The sequence below is a fragment of the Cervus canadensis genome, chromosome 19, assembly GCF_019320065.1.
Source record: "Cervus canadensis isolate Bull #8, Minnesota chromosome 19, ASM1932006v1, whole genome shotgun sequence".
Lineage (NCBI taxonomy): Eukaryota > Metazoa > Chordata > Mammalia > Artiodactyla > Cervidae > Cervus > Cervus canadensis.
The window spans coordinates 55,758,791-55,776,608 of NC_057404.1; the positions used below are offsets into that span (position 1 = coordinate 55,758,791).

The following is a 17,818-nucleotide window of genomic DNA, read 5'->3' on the forward strand; positions in this document are numbered from 1 at the left end:
GTAATCTGGCTCACTTTCAGTTAATAAATCATTCTGGTGAACTAAGTTGGTATTATCCCACACTGGTCAAATAACAAGTGTGGTACCATTTTCTAAAACCACACAAAAAGCTCCCATAGGCCTGCCACATGTGCATGTATGCTAAGTTGCTTCTCCTTGCGATCCTACCGTCTGTAGTCTGCCAGGCTCCGCTGTCGATGGAATTTTCCAGGCAAGAATACTGGAGTGGGTTGCCATGCCCTCCTCCAAGGGATCTTCCTGACCCAGGGATCGGACCCAGGGATCGAACCTGCATCTCTATGTCTCCTGCATTGGCAGGAGGGTTCTTCACCACTAGTGCCACCTAAATCTAGCAGGACTAAGTCACAGAATGGCAGATTCAGCTGACGTGACCACCCACCGCTATACAGCTTGGGTGGGTTCTGATGCCCTCCCCTGGTTTTCCCTGACTATGGCGATGAGTTTTCAGTTTCCAAATGACCTTGACTGCTCAGTAGAAATGCACATTCCCCAGCCAGATTCCTGAGACTACTTACACAGGATCTCAAGGCTAGAATCTAGGTATCTGCATTTTAATAAACCCCGCCCCCACCTCGCCCATGCCACAATTCTAATGCTTATTGTAAGAACTAGCTCCCGGGGCTGATTCAGGGTATTCCAATCCCCCAAAGATTCTTTGATCACTAATTTGCAAGTTTCACACAACCAGGGCCCAGGCATCATCTTCCTTGTTCTCAGACTTTTGAGCCACTGGAGTGTCCACGCCCTGAGCCAGCTCACCTGAGATCCCCCTGCCACCCCTGCAACGAGGTTTCAATCAACTTTCCACCTTGGAGGCACCAACTTCCTCATTGCTCTCCACGCAACCAGGTACATGAAAATCTGGCCTCCAGTGTATTTTTCAAAGGAGGGATTCCCTTACAATTAATCTTCTTTCCTTTTGTTGAAGCTGTTTTTTGTTTAAAAAACAAACAAAACAAAAAAAAAACCCTGGATATTTTCAAGTCATAAGACACTGGAAATCATGTGCATTAAACCAAACATAGTTTCATTTCTCTTTCCTTTTAAACTAGTCTTTAAGCTACAAAAATAGAATCATTAGACTTTTCTACAGGCTTCCCAGGAGGCTCATTGGTAAACAATCACCGGCATGGCAGGGGACACATGAAATTCGAGTTCCTTCCCTGGGTGGGGAAGATCCCCTGGAGGAGGAAGTGGCAACCCACTCCAGTCAGTGTTCTTGCCTGGAGAATCCCATGGACAGAGGAGCCTGGCGGGCTCCAGTCCATGGGGTCAAAAAGAGTTGGACACAGTTGAGCAACTGAGCACACAGACTTTCTACGTGTTCATCTAATTAAAGAGGAAAATGAGCTGTGAAGTGGAATGTGCACTATCTTATAATGTTCCTATGAGAATTAAATGAGAAAACTAATATATAAAATGCTTAGCTCAGCCTCAATCAATTGAATGAATCCTCAATCAATCCTACCTGTTACCATCAGGCTGGGCTGTTCTGGTATGTGCTCAGTGCTAGGAAAGTCCTTTGAATAAATCTATCCCCAAACTGCCTTCCTCCAGATAAGGAAACCAAAGCTCTGGGGGTGACGAGTCCTACTCAGCACTGCATAGCTACTGGCTGAGCCAAAGTGCACACCAGTGTTTTCCAGAGCACAATTCCATATTCTTTTCACCACACCATGATAGCTTTGTTTACACTCCTAACTGAAATGCAGAACCAAGAAAGCCATCGTTTCAGAACATGTCAGTCATTTTAAGGCATGACTATGCCCAGTCAGAAAGTGAGGAGTAAATGACAGACTGGGCCTGTGAGAGTAATGAAATTAATATATAGCCAGCAGATTGTTTTCCTGTTTCTTTTTTTGGGGGGTGGTGGGGAGTGTATTTATCTCCCATCTTGGGGGGTTTCTTTTGTTTCTCTTGTGTTCAGTCACTTTATTTCAGGAAGGACACACCATTATGCAGTGCTTAGAGTTTTGTCTAGTGAGAAATTAGCTATGAACATAAAGGTATCCCAAAGAGTCTGTTCTGATGTGAGGTTTAAATTTCTTTTCAACACAAGAGGGTGGGGAAAATGAACCACCATGCTGTTCTCCTCTTTCCGGATGTAAAATTTAAAAAATTAGGTGTTAGAGAACAATAGATCATTACAGTGTTTTAACTTTGAATTCCACTTATTTACATATATATGTATACACAATAGGAAACAGGAAATATAATAACACAAAAATGAAAAAAGTGTCAGTGTTTGCTAACCATGAGCTTTTACTAGAGACAATTTCATAGTAAAGAGTGAAACAGCACTAGGGCTCTCTGCTTGACATCACCTCAAATTTTTTATAGCCACATTGGCATTCTGTCTGTGTAACAAGTATAGCGATGACTTCATTCTCTAGGATGAAGGATAATGGATCTTAACCTTCCTATCACTTCCCTTTCACTCAAAGCGCTAATGCAACTGAAGGCACAGATAAATAAAAATTTCTGAAGGCAAAGAACGGCCCTGTGAAAGTTTAACCTCCAAATCACCAAAAGGTACAAAGTACAATACATCTCAGAATCACAATTAACGAAGCCCCTGCCACAGAGCTTGGATGGAGAGCTGCCAAAAAAAAAAAAAAATTTAAGGAAAATCCAAACTTTGACGAACTTTAGGTTTTTTCCCCACAACTAATAAAGAAAAAAAAAAAAGCCCTAATAGTAAACAAAACGCCACCAACTCAAAACAAAGCACTGTTCAAAGGCAGATGATTCACTTACATTAAATCTATTAATGTGATCTTTTACATTAATTAATGTGAAACATCTTACCAACTTTATCTCTTTACCAACTAATTCCGGTTTTCCACAAATAACATATACAGTTGAATACTGGCATTCTTGAAAACAGCACCTGACTATATCAAGTTGCTTTTTCCCTAGAATAGTTACTATTCCTATCTTTTCCCTTTGTTTCTTCTCCACTCACTGATATTTACCACGGTGTGCCCCAGAACATGAACATCATTTGACAAGTCGCGTTTTGGCCCAGAAAGTTTGCAAAAACTTTTTCAAATACATGTCAACTGCCGGCAGAAATTGAGGGACGGGGGTGGTAATTGATTGTCATATTAGATTTAATATTTCCCTTTCCAAAACAGGTAATTAGAAATTATCTTCTCTCTTGCTTTGCCACTTCTCCGTAAATACGGTACCATTCTCAAGGCACAGCTGATGGAGAAAACACACATCCACGCCGCGCGCGCGCACCCCCTTCCCCGCCCCCACACGCATCACCGTGGCCGGAGCCAAGCCCGCAGCCCGCAGCCCGCAGCCCGAAGACAAGCCCGGAGCCCAGCCCGCAGCCCAGAGACAAGCCCTCACCCAGGAGCCCGAGAGTGCAGTACCTTCCAGGGAGACTGTCACCCCAGGTAACCGCACACTAAGCGCGCCTCGCCAGTTCCAAGTCACGGTGCCAAGGGACGCGGACACTAAGTCCGTGGCCGTCCACCTTCACACCGAGCGAGGCAAACCCGCAACCCCACCGCCTCTCACTTTCTCCTCCAGGAGCACCTAACGCGCTCGCCCACCCAGGCGGGCTCCCCGCCGGCCCCCGGTCGCCGCCGCCCTGCGGCCACTCACCCCGTCTGCAGTCGCAGTAGCCCCAGTCCACCTTGCCGCGGGCGTTCCCGTAGAAGCACCAGGGTCTGCCCGCGCCTTCCGGACTCCGGCAAAAGTTGTGGCGCTGCCCTCGCAGTTGCGCCCAGCCCTCGGGGGGCGACCGCGCGAGGAACGGCGGCACGTCTGCCCAGCGCAGACAAGGGGCGCCGGAGTCCGTCACGTTGGCCCCGGGCGCGCCGGCGGGGCAGTCCCCCGGCGGCGGCCGGGGCGTGCGGAGGCCGTGCGCGCGCGAGGCGCGGAGCGCCGGCGGGGCGTGCAGGGCGCGCGGGAGCGGGGGCGGCGGCCGTGTCTTCTGTGGCCGCGGCTGGGAGGTAAGGGAATAAGGGTCCTGCGGACCCCGAGAGGGCGCATGGTGATGGCGGGGGTGGAGGGAATAACCGAGGACCGAATCAAAGCTGACCACGCCGGGGAGCGCCCCGAGAATCAGAGCCACCGCGAAGTGGGGGGGCGTCATGGTGCCGGAGCCGCGGCGTCTGGTCCATGCTCCCCGGCTCCGCCGCTTCTGAAGGGGAGGCGGGGGCGGCGCTGCGCGTCCCCGGAACCCCCGCGCCAGCCCCCTCCCGCCCTCCCGCGCGCGGACCGCCTCCCGCCGCGGGGCCCGCGGCCGCGCCCCTGCTCGCCGCGCCCGGGAGCGGTCCCGGGCGGGGAAGGCGTGCGCTCCGCGGAGCCCTGGCTCGTGGAGTGGACCCGCCGAGAGAAGGCGCGGACCCGGGCACTCTGCCCCCTGGCGGCGGGCACAGGCGCGCGGTCTCGCCCCGGAGCCGGGCTCCGCGCTGTCCTTGCCCGGCCCGGCCAGACCAGCTCGCTGGCACCCCGGCGGCCTCGGGGTGCCCGAGCTAAGTCCGAGGGTGCCAACGCGGGGGACGGTCTTGGCTGCTCCTTGCCAGCAGGCGACACCACCACAGCCCCTCCGTCTGGCTGCTGCCAAGCCTGCCGCCAGCCCCTGCAGCCCACCTCTCCTCCACCCCCTTGCCGCGCCTCATTTCCTATGTTTTGCAATATTTATAAGTGTGAATGGGTTTAGTCCCTTGATAAGTCCCGGGGTAAAAGTTATCTAAGCCCACTTGGAATGCCGAAGCCGTTTTCCTGAGCTGTGAGCTTCTCAAGGACAAGACCACGTTTCGTTTCCCTTTGTATCCCAGTGCTTAAAACTTAAAACCGTGGGCAACACTTATTAGGCTCCGATAAACATTTGCTGAAATTAAATTCCTGAACCGACCCAGGGAAAGCAGGTCGAGCCTTTCTACTTCCTGCCACCCACTCTCCACCGGAGCCCTGAACAACACCAGTTGTTTGGTTATTATTGGGATTCAGTGAAGCCCTCTTAATACCAAATTTCCTTTCTAACCAGAGAAGACTTCATCCGTCCGGGTCTCCATCCTATCCAAAAAGCCCATCCCTCTAACACCTGCCTCGTTTTGGCCGAGCATGGGACTTGAGTTAAGCCTACTCATTTGCCTTTCCACGGTGGACTCTGTCCACCGGCAACTCTATAGCTGTTGGCTCGACCTCAGCAAAGCCTTTTCAACAGCTCCCCCGACTTGCACCGCCCCAACTCTCCGGGCAGGGGGAAAAAAAAAAAAAAAGTTGCTTTAGAATCTTTTTAAAAATCCCTGAAGCTGGATGTTTTAGGGATTTCCCCTTTCAGTTGTTCCTGACTATGCCACTGAAGTTAAACAAGAAACAAGGGAGGCCAATAAAGAAGGTAATGTTTTGCATCCTGGCATAATCGTGTTGAAGGGTAGGGGAGACCGGCTGTCCCACAGTATCCTGTTGTTTAGTGGCTCAGTCGTGTCTGACTCTTTTATGACCCGGTGACTCTTTTGTAACCCACCAGGCTCCTCTGTCCATGGGTTTTCTCAGGCTAGAACCCTGGAGTGGGTTGCCGTTCTCCTCCGGGGGATCTTCCTGACCCAGGGATCCAAGCGAAGTCTCCTGCATCACAGGAAGTTTTCTTTAGTGCGAGCCACCAGGAATCCCATAGTACACTGTACTCCGAAGAAAACTTGAACATGACTTAAATGTTTATTGTTAAAACCTAGTTTCAGTTCGAAACTGAATGAATTTCCTACACCCAACTCGAATAATCTTAGTTTAACCATTCTGAATCATCTTACTGTTTTCTTAATTTTTCATTCCTGTTAATGAAATATCTGATTTCTACTTAGAGAAGTGGACAAATGAACAATATTAGGCATCCAGGAATGTGTTTATCAAATCTTCATTCAAGATGTTTTTACTCAAGATGCTTTTGCCCACTGTTTCATTTTTTTTAAACTTACACTTTTCTGATTCCAAAAGCATGGTTAAAACTGTACTTGGCGAAGAAGAGTAAAGTTAAATACATATTTGGGGGAAGTTGATTTACTTGTTTTAGTAGGGGTCAGCAGAATTCATCAATTGCAGATTCTTTTTTTTTCTTTTTTTCTTTAACCATTGATTTGTACACTTTATTTTTTTTAATTACTTCTTTATTTTTATTTATTTGTTTGTGCTGGGTCTTAGTTGTAGCACATGGGATCTAGTTCCCTGACCAGGGATTGAGCCCAGGCCCCTATATTGGGAGCAGGGAATCTGAGCCACTGTGGACCATCAGGGAAGAATCACAGATTCTGACAAATCATAGATTCTTTGCCTATAATAGGTGACAGTTCTCAAAGGAATCATGCTTTTTCTTCAAAACTGAGTCTCCACCTTCTGCCACTCACATGATGGTCCCAGAAAGGCTCACCTGGGGATTCTGAGTGGCCCGCTTAGGCCTGCTGCCCTCCTTTCTCTGCATGGCTCCCACACCCAGGCTTTCACACTTCCTGGAGTCTGGAGGCAGACCCAGTCCCAGCGCACCTATGCACCTTGGAGAGAGGAAGATAACAAGACAGAAGTGAGTAGAAGAGAAGATGGTTGGAACTGAGCTCAAAAGAGGAGGGACCCTGGTGTGGCCTCTTCTCCAGCTCGTTTCACACCTGAGAGGAGCTGAAGGTTTTCCAAGGTCCACTTAACGTTTAACAGGTTATGACGCTGACACGTACGACGTAGAGTTACACACAGAAAATTCCACATCTGGATGTAATCACTTCCATTTTAAAGCGTACCCTTTCCGAGATGATAAAACAGCATGTCGGTAATTGGACTGCGAAGTCAAGGGCCTCGATTTGGGTTTTGTCCTGTATTTTACGGGAAAGTATGACTTAAGCAGACGTGCTCTTTACATATTACTCCCCTCCTCTGCTAATCTCTTCCTTCCCTCTCTTCTTTCATTCCTCCTGGCTGCTACCAACATGCAGATGTTTAGGATTTCCAATTCCCCATCCAGTGGAGAAGATTCCCCATTCTCTGACACGTGTTTCTCGCCCCTGCCTCTGACACAGTACAGTATCTGTGTTGGGGGCTGGGGAGAAGTCTCCCCCCACCCCAGAGAGGCCCCACGCGGCCACCGCTCTCCCATCAGACTGCTCACCCAGTCACACACAGCAGAACTGAAGGAAAGGGGGCGGCAACTCCATCGTGTTACAGCTGCAAGAAGCCCACTATGGATTCTTTCTCTGCCTTCCAATCCTTTCAGCAGCAATAAAGGAGCAAGGAGAAGGAACAGAAGGAAACAGATGACGCTCGGCAGGCATTTCCCAGCACAAGCCTTCGAAAGCCCCATGAGGTCCCCAGTCTCTCTTGTCACCTCTGTAACCTCCAGTCCCATCAAGCAACCTGGGTGACAGGCTCAAGAACTCAACTGTCCCCAGCCTCCCAGCCAAAAGTCTAACAAGGGAAGTGAAGAGGGCCGTCTCCCTTCCACCTCACAGCAAGGAGGGTGCAGCCTTGGGGTAGAGCTGGGCCTGAGTACTGAATACATGTGCATACCTGCACTTTACTCTGGCAACTGTGTTATACGGGGACATTTGGTTTTCCGGTCGTTTAGGGGGTCATTGTGCTTTACCCACATGATGCACTGAATACACAGAGTTCTAAAACCGATGCACCAAATAACTTTTGGATAAGTTTCCACGTACAATTTGGATAACCGCCTGTATTTGGAAAAGCTAAAAGCAGTATTTGCTTGAACAATTCCAAGTGCAAAAATATTGTTAAAAAAGAAACACTGGGCACTGTTCTTTCACATAAAAGCAAAAATCTATTAAATAATATCAATAACATAAGTCCCTGTCTAGGGACTGTGGAAGATTTAAAATTATAAGACATTATCAGGCCGTTGGTCAAGGGGGGTGGATACAATAAAATAACATATAGTATTTAGTTAAAAGTTCTAGAAAATAAAAGAAAGATCCAGAAAACAAGTAATGAACTGCTAAATGAATGGCACAGTGGTTTGGGCAAAGGGCCTCTGTTGGCAGAAGTCTCTGGCAGTAGAGGTCAGGTTTATATCTCCTCCTCGTACTGATCACCCTCTGCTTTGCCAGCCCTCTGCCATGAAGACGTCTGAGGACCCACAATGGCAACAGCCATTCTGTATATAACCATATATAACCATGTGTAAGGGCTGCCGACCTTACTTACGGTGGCCGAGAGCCAAAGAAAAGTTCTGCTTGGCTCACTGTATTCATAATGCTTTTAAGAGGCATTTGATCTCTATTTTCCTTATTGTTTTAAATAGAATTTTATAAAACAGAATACTTTTTTGTTTCCATTTATTTTAAAAAGTTCATCTAACCTTGGTGTAATCTCTACATGGAAATTAATTCTGTAGATTCACTTTCAGGCTTACTCACATTATACGTAGGGTATATGAGGAATATAAATGTAAATATATAGATTTTCATTGTTGTTTTGTTGCTACGTCATGTCTCTTTTGTGACCCCATGGACTGTAGCCCACCAGGCTCCTCTGTCCATGGGATTTCCCAGGCAAGAACACTGGAGTGGGTTGCCATTTCTCTCTCCAGGAGATCTTCCCGAACCAGGGGTCAAATCAGCATCTCCTGCATTGGCAGGAGGTTTCTTTACCCCTGAGCCCCCCCAAAAGATAAAAGGTTAATTTGGGCCTTGAAATATCTTAAGCGAGTTCCCTTCGTTTCCTAAGTCAAAGGTTCAGCATCTTCAAAAAAGGGATAGTAGTCATGTTTCCAGGATAGATCTGATGGGGGAAGATAACTGAGAAAATGCCTATAAACTAATGAGCAGAGCACTCAGAAAGTGCCAACTATAATGTGGTAGGTTAGCTTCAGTAACTGCCTTTGAGTTCTTAACACCTCAGAGTAAGTCACTCTGAAAACCTGTCTCCACAAAGCAGAAAATCCCCTCGCTCCCATGCCCCTGCCCCTTGCTGCCTCCCAGCATCTCCCCTCTAAGACAGACAAGCATGCGTCCACCCTCGCTCCACTCCCCTGAGCACTAGTCCTGTCCCGTGGGCTTTCTCTCTCCTCCCCCGCAACAGGTTTGGTCCCTGAAAGCCAAAGTGTTACGAACAAACCCGAATGAACTTTCTGGTCAACCCAATACTAGATATTTTGAGTTAAAACTCTTCCTGAGCAGTCTGCCTAAGGATAATGCATAGTTTTCACATCTCTCAGTTGCAAGTGAGCTGTGGTCACTGGTAAAAGGAGTAAACAAATAGAAAAACCTGGCTAGAACTGTTTGCCCGTGATCTGGGAAGCACAGAATCTCCCCGTTGTAAAGGACTTAGAGGCCCAACTCTCTGTTAAATGCAGGAAGCCTTTCCAGAATTTCCTAACAAGTGGACTTCCAGGTCTTTTTTAAAAACTGTAGGTGGGGGAAATTTCTATTTGGAAGCCAGCTCACTCCGTCTCTAGAAAATCCAAATTGTTAGGAAAATCTTCCCATCTACTAAGCCACAAGTTGCCTCCAGGTGGAAACCTACTTTATCCAGCTATGATGCTGGTTATACTCTCCTACTGATTTAGAGTCCAGCAGACCTGGGTTCAAATCCCTATTAAATTATTTATTATTTTCCTGGCCTCTGGGGGGAGAGTGGTATTAAAGACTCCTTTCTTCCCAACTTCTTTCACGTTCAAGAAAGAGATGTCCTGATTTAGAGTGTGCAGATCCAAGAACAGCAATTGATTCTCATTACTGGACTCTCTTAATAGTATTATCATGGGAGGTATAGGTCTGTATAAGCATAAATGGTCAATGTCTTATTTTCCCTCCTTCTGCTTACTGTTTTTCCTACTTCATCACTGGAATCTTAGGGACCATGAAGTTGAGATTTGGACCTGGGCTGAGGTTGGAAGAGAGGGAGAGAAGCTGTTTAGCCGTTTGGTTGTTTGCCTCCTTGGAGGCTCATTGGTAAAGAATCTGCCTGCAATGCAGGGTACCTGGGTTCCATCTCTGGGTCTGGAGGATCTCCTGGAGAAGAGAATGTCAACCCACTCCAGTATTCCTGCCTGGAGAATTCCATGGACAGAGGAGCCTGGCGGGCTACAGTCTGTGAAGAAACAAAGAGCTGGATACGACTAAGTGACTAACATGTCCACCACTACTAGGAAACTATTTTGGGGTTTGGGATCAAAGCCTCAGCTAATTGTAAAAGGCTGTATTTGCCCGGCTTGTATCCTGTGCATAACCGTCCTCTGGGGAACTCATTGCCTGAGAATGGGAGAGGGTGGGGGTGGAGATAGGATTTAGGGGTCCTGGCTGCCCACTCATCCATCAATCATTGCTAACCTCCTTGAAACTAGAGTTTCCCTGTCTGTAATATGAAGATAACTCTATTTTACGAAGCTGTAAGAGTTAGAAACAGTATATTAAGGGCTGGACAGTGAGCACATGACTATCATTTAAGTATGTGAAGACAATTATCAGGACAAATATGGCAGTAAATGGCAACTCACGGAATTAAAAACAGTACCTCAGATATTGTTTACCCATTGCAGATTTCAATGGAAAAAAGTCACTCTTCTTCCACGTACCACACTATGATTACATTAAGTTTTCCACAGCTGCATATGTGGTTGTTATACAATAAACACAGTCACTGTTGTATTTGAGTTTACTCTTTAACTTTTGTCCATCTGGCAAAATTCCCCATAGCCTGTTCAAACTATGAAATCTTCCCTAATCAAATTCTGCTCTTGAAATATAGGTTAGCCTGGCATGCCGTACACATGGAATTTCTACAGCCACACATTGTTCCAGACTTGTTTTCATTGTAAAACCCCCAATGGAAAGAATCATGTGTTCTATAGTGATTGGTCTTTAAATGAAACCAATAGGTGATGGAGTATTATTCAGCACTGAAAAGAATTACTCAGCATGAAAAGATGTGGAAGGATCTTAAAAGCATATCTCTAAATGAAAGAAGCCAATCTGAATAAACTATATACTATATGAGTTCAACTATTTGACATTCTGGAAAAAACAAACCTGTTGAGACAGTAAAAAGATCAGTGGCTGCTGGAGGTTGAGGTGTTGGGGCAGAAATGAATAGGCAGAGCTTAGGGAATTTTTAGGACAGTAAAAATACTTCATATGATACTATCATAATGCATACATGTCATTATACATCTGTCCAAGTACATGGAATGTATACCACCGAGAGTAAACCATAATATAAACTATGGACTTTGGGCGATTATCATGTATCAGTGTAGGTTCATCAGTTGTAGCAAATACGTCACTTTGGTGGGGGATGTTGATAATAGAGGAAGCTATGCATGAATGGTGAAGAGGATATGTGGAAGTCTGTGTACCTTCCCCCTCAGTTTTGCTGTAAACCTAAAACTGCTCTAAAAATTTTAAGTCAAGTTTTTAAAAACGTCAGCCAATGAACAGTGAACAAATGAGATCCTCAAATAAAATGCAAATGAGCTTTTAATGCTTTTTTATAATATGATAGTGTAGTGTCTACAAGAGAGATCACAAACTAGCCACCACCAAGATGGACATGCCATCCAGATATATTTGTTTAGTGAAGCATTACTTTAATAATTGAACTGTATGTATCATTTAAAATCAGTAGCTCATCCATGAAATTATGGGTTACCAGCCTTCCTTGTGTGAGTGCATGTTAGAAAGCTTTTGGCTGCAAGTAAAAGACGCTTCGACTCAAACTGGCCTAAAGTCAGGTATTTTCGAGGATTATATGATCTCATTTGGTAGGCAGTACCAAACAATCCAGGTTGATTGCTTCGGTGCCTGACCTCACCCTTGAGGTGGCAGGCTCTGTATCTCTCTGTTTGGCTATCTGAGCGTTGGCTTCATCTTCAGACCTCCAACAAATAACAAGATATTACATCTAGATAGAGTTCTTGTCCGGAAGAAGAACATGTTCTTTCTGTGCCCCTTTTTCAGGAGCAAAATCATCTTTCCCAGAGGCGTCCAGGGATATTTCCCCGCACACCCTGTAGGCCATTCCTGGGTTCCATGCCTGTCCCTGTGGTTTCCCTGGTGGCTCAGTGGTAAATAATCCACCTGCCAAAGAGATGCAGGAGACACGAGTTTGATCCCTGGGTCAGGAAGATGCCCTGGAGAAGGAATTGGCAACCCGCTCCAGTATTCTTGCCTGGAGAATCCCATGGACAGAGGAGGCAGGAAGGCTGCAGTCCACGGGTTCACAAAGAGCGGACACAACTGAGCGTGCATGCACACCTGTACCTGCAACGCTCACTGACTGAAGGATAGACTTAGCTGTGGTTAGCTTGAACTAACTATGTGGGCACTTGGGAAGAGATCAACCGATGTACAATACAAATTGAAAAAATCAGAAGCTCTGGTACTGTGACATCCCTAGTTCCCACACAGTGACAAATGTCTATGGCTGTTTCCGTCCTTAGACTTAGGAAACAGTCCTCAATTCACCATGGGTCCTACCTGCCTGGACTTTGTAAGCATTTGAGTTTACTACACCCAGTTTATACTTTTTTATCTGGCAGCAATTTCATGCTAAATTATGATGTTTCACAAATATTTTAGCCTATGGATTCTGGAGACACATGATAAATGTCTACAGTGACATGAAAATGTTTTGTCCCACAATTTAGTGGTCTAAAACAATAAGCATTTATTATCTCACAGAGTTTCTGGGAGTCAGGAATTTGTGAGTGGCCAAACTGGGTGTTTCTGGCTTAAGATGTCTTATGAAGCTGCAGTCCAACCGGTGATGGGACTGCAGTTATCTGAAGGCCTGGCTGCGCTGGAGGAATTGCTTCCCAGATCACTCACAGGCTGTTGGCTGGAGGCCTTAGTTCCTCAACACATGGAATTCTCATAAGGCCATTCACAATAAGGCATTGGCTTCCACCGGGGCCAGTGATCCAAAAGAGCAAGAGCGTGACCAAGACAGAAATCATGAAGATTCTTATGATCTAATCTTACAATAGACATACTGTCACTTCTGCCATATCCTATTGCTCACAGAGTAAACTAACTGTGTAACGGTGCAGGAGGGGTGTGAGTTCCAGGGTTGCATTCTGCAAAACTGTTCTGTGCAGGAAATTTATACATATATATATATATTGGAATTTATAAAGTCCTTCTTTATTTATTTGGCTGCATCGGATCCCAGCTGCGGCACATGGGGTCTTTGTTGCATCATGCCAGATTGCGGCAGAGCCTGGACCGTCCAGCTGTGCCCACGGCCGGGCTGTCCCGCTGCATGGAGGATCTCCTTTCCCCAACCAGGGTTCGAACCCACGTACCCTGCATTGCAAGGCAGATTCCTAACCACTGGACCACCAGAGACGTCCCAGACAGGGAATTTAAACAGATACTTATTTACAGTGTGACTACATGAATTTTCCCAATGCTAAATAACTTGGAGGTGATTGTCAATTAAACAATCATGTCAGTGAAACATAGGGTCAGCTGTAAGCAAAGGTGTCTGAATATCCCTAGAATTACATCCCCCCTCTACATTATAAGCTAACTCAGTCTTGTTTTTTATCTGTTTGCAAAGGGAAAAAAACCAAAAGATTTTATCAATGAATTCAGGTCTCCAAACTCCTAGTAAAAGACTCCTAAAGTGTACCAGCTGCCTGATAAGACTTAATGTATCAACCAGTGTGGAGATATTAACATTGTAACAGGGACAAAAGAATGCATGGAATGGACAAAGGAATTAGGGGCTTTCAGGCATCCCCTGAACTGAGTCCCAGGAGAGCAGGAATTTGGATAAGGAGGAAGCCTCCTGCAACTGTGCCTCATGTAAGGCTGTCCCTAGTAGCATACTGATAAAGAAAAAGAAACATGAAACAGAAATAGCCCTGGTTTAATTTGATGGGAGTACTTCACAGTTGCCTCAGCGGTGAAGAATATGCCTGCCAAGCAGGAGACCACAAGAGGTTTGATCCCAGGGTTGGGAAGATCCCCTGGAGAAGAAAATGGCAATCCACTCTAGTATTCTTGCCTGGGAAATCCATGGACAGAGGGGCCTGGCAGGCTACAGTCCATGGAGTTGCAAAGAGGCGAACACAGCTTAGTGATGAGATCACAAAACTTCTCAGTATTCACCACAACTCCCAGAATTTTGTAATGCAGTGAAGTTTCTTGTCCAAGAAATTTAAGCTTCACCCATTGCTGTTGCTGTCCTACATACCCTCAAACCAAAAACCCCAAAGCATTAAAAAGGCTCACATTCCTGCATAACACTGCTACAACAACTAGAAACAAAATATGCTGGTGGAGTTGAGATCAGAAAGAATTTCTTTTCTCCCCCTTCCATAAAACAGTTACATTGTGAAGTACAGTTTGCCCTCATTTGGAGACTGAAAGATAGATGCAGTTTTGAAACAGAGATTCATTGGCAGTATTTATAACTGAGTTGTGTAATAAACTCGGGGCATTAAAACTATTAAACTACTCTTGACTAGTCTTTATTTTTAGAAGGCTTAGAAAACCTCTCTCCAGTGTTAAAAGTCTCTACATATGACTAAATGTTCTTTGCTATCCCCTGGTCATTAGAAAAATGAAACATGATCAGTCAGTCAACAAGAAAAGCAATACTAGGCCAACAGTGTCAGTTCTGTTGGAGCTCACTCCCGAGTCTGAGCAAAGGCAACTTCATGGATGTTTCTGGGTTCCATCTAGGAACCTGAAATAAGAAAAGTTAACTAACAAGGTTTTGTTCTGTGAAAGAACCACTATTAATGTAATGCTTATGTCTTGTGGAATGTTTGTCTTCAGGAATGTTTTAGGTAAATTATTTCAAAGACTCAACAATAACTTTGAATAATATTAACCTTTGGAACTTAACTAGCTCAACAGGGCATATAATGATGAAGGCAGAAAGAAGAAATCTGTTAAGAGATAGACCTCTTGAAGAGTTTTAAAATGCTTGAACACTGGAAATCAACACAAAAATCTGAGCAATAACATTAGTTTTAAGACTATAGATAATGCCATAATTTTGGTTCTTGATTGTGATACATAATAGTGTTTGAAAGTTATGATTTTATACTTCATAATTTTCTATGTTCTTTTATTTTCAAAATATGTTTGATAAAGATTTACACAGAAAGCACCAAGGGCACATTTAGTGGAATCCAAGCGAGCACTTAAAAATACATTGTCTACTTCATAATGAATTTTTCTCAAGTGGTTGGATGGAATTGTGCTGGGCTTCTATAAGCTCTTGAGTGAGGTGCTGGATCTTATTCATTTCTGGATCCTCATTACGAAGCTTCTCAATGAATATTTTCAGTGACTCTATTCTCTTGTCTAGTTCTCTTGATGGTTAGCTGTTTACCTTTGTGAGATGGTTGCCTGGGGTTAAATGCACATAAGGCAGTGAAATGCGGAGTTTTTTCCCTGCAAGTTAAATGAGTTTTTATGAAAAATGTTAATAAAAACAAAGAAGCTGGCTTTATTTACAACATCTTATTTTGCTACAGATATGTATCTTCCCATTATATTTTCTTTTTTATGCCCTTAGATGCAGATTGGATTAGCGATTCTAGAGGGACTGTGACCAAACAATTTTTAAGCATCTGGAGATGAATTTGGAGCAATGGCGATTTTTTAGAGTGCTTTTGGTGGTCAGGGTCAGTCATGCGCTTAGTTGCTGAGTCATGTCCAACTCTTTGCAACTCCATGGACTAGCCCGCCAGGCTCCTCTGTCCATGGGGATTCTCCAGGCGAGAATCCTGGAGTCAGTTGCCATGCCCTCCTCCAGGGGATCTTCCCAACCCAGGGATCGAACCTAGGTCTCCCACATTGTAGGCAGGTTCTTTACCGTCTGAGCCACCAGGGAAACCCATCATACAAGTGCAGAATCAATCGTGGAACTCACACAACCACACTGTATCCATCCTCCTGTTTTGCAAATACTGGAGAATGCTGTGATTTCAGCTTTTATAAACTTCACTCTAGCCCACCTGTCTTATGAAGTTGCAGGGTATTAAACAATCTTAAGAATGATACTGAATGAAAAAGAAATTGTTCTGTATGAATCAGCAAAAATGAACATAAGCTATGTTCAGGAAAAACAAGTAAATGGATCCAATATTTCAGGAAGTTATAAAGTTAAAAAAGAAATGTTATTAACGGCACTGCTGTATTTAAAGAAGGAAGATACGGTATTAACAATGCTGCTGTGGATGGTCCCTGACTGACAGTAGTTCAATTTAATGATTTTTTAACTTAATGGCAGTACGGTATGCATTTAGTAGAAATCATACTTCAGATTTTGAAGCTGGATCTTTTTTTCAGGCTAGCATTATATGGTATAATCTCATGATACTCAGTGGGAGCAGCTGCCTTCACGATCACGACAGTAAACAACCAACACGTGTTAATAACCATCTGTCTCCACACAGCCATTCTGTTTTTGACTTTCAGTGCAATATTCATATACATGAGCTAGTCAACACTTTATTATAAATTAAACGTTGTGTAGATGGTTTTGCCCAGCTGTGGGCTAACGTAACTGTTCTGAGCATGTTGAAGGTGAATGAGGCGAAGCTCCGATGTTTAGTAGGTTAGGTGTATTCAATGCACTTTCAACATACAATATATTCAGCTTACGTTTATAGGATATAACCCCGTGGTCAGTTGAGGAATATCTGTATTTCAAAGAGAAACTCTTATTCTATAAACTTAACTGTTCCTAAATCTAAGGGACTCTGTAGGAGTTGAGAATTTTTATGGTTGCTTGCTTTAAGAAAAGGGCTTCCCCAGTGGCTCAGCGGTAAAGAATCCACCTACCTATGCAGGAGACTCAGGTTCAATTCCTGGGTTGGGAAGATCTCCCGGAGAAGGAAATGCCAACCCACTGCAGTATTTTTGCCTGGGAAATTCCATGGGCAGAGGAGCCTGCTGAGCTACAGTCTATGGGGGTCGCAAAACAGTTGGACATGACTTAGTGACTAAACAACAATAACTTTTAAAAAAATTTATTTATTTGGCTATGTTAGGCCTTAGTTGCAGCACACAGGATCTTTGTTGCATCATGTGGCTTCTGCTTCTTTTTTTTAAAATTTTTTTCATTGAAGGATAATTGCTTTACAGAATTTTGTGGTTTTCTGTCAGACATCAATAAGAATCACCATAGGTACACCCATGTCCCCTCCCTCCCAGACCTCCCTCCCGTCTCCCTCCCCAACCCGCCCTTCACCCAGTCACAGAGCCCTGTTTGAGTTCCCACTGGCTGTCTATTTTACACATGGTATTGGAAATTTCTGCGTTACTGTCTCCTTACATCTCCCCTTCTCCCTTCTCTCCTCCCCCCATGTCCATACGTCTGTTCTCTATGTCTGTTTCTCCACTGCTGCCCTGAAATAAATTCATCAGTGCCATCTCTTTAGATTCTACATATATGTGTCAGTATACTATATTTATCTTTCTCTTTCTGACTCACTTCACTCTGTATAATAGGCTTTAGGTTCATCCACCTCATTAGAATGGATTCAAATGCATTCCTTTTATGGCTGAGTAGTATTCCATTGTATATATGTACCACAGCTTCTTTATCCATTCATCTGTTGACGGACATCTAGGTTGCTTCCATGGTCTGCCTCTTGTAAATAGTGCTGCAGTGAACATTGGGGTACATGTGTCTTTTTCAATTTTGGTTTCCTTAGGGTATATGCATAGGAGTGGGACTGCTGGGTCATACGGTGGTTTTATTCCTAGTTTTTTAAGGAATCTCTATACCGTTTTCCATAGTGGCTGTATCAATTTATATTTCCACCAGCAATACAAGAGCATTCCCTTTTCTCCACACCTTCTCCAGCATT

General features: G+C 44.8%; 1 protein-coding gene across 1 annotated transcript in view; it reads right to left on the minus strand.

The window, feature by feature from the left end:
* PRSS12 (serine protease 12) overlaps positions 1-4,263 on the minus strand; it is a 75,697-nt gene extending 71,434 nt beyond the window's left edge. Inside the window, exon 1 of the mRNA XM_043438446.1 lies at positions 3,640-4,263. Coding sequence (XP_043294381.1) covers positions 3,640-4,132 — 493 coding nt within the window. The 5' untranslated portion in view covers positions 4,133-4,263. The remainder of the gene's footprint in view (positions 1-3,639) is intronic.
* Positions 4,264-17,818: the final 13,555 nt, after the last annotated feature.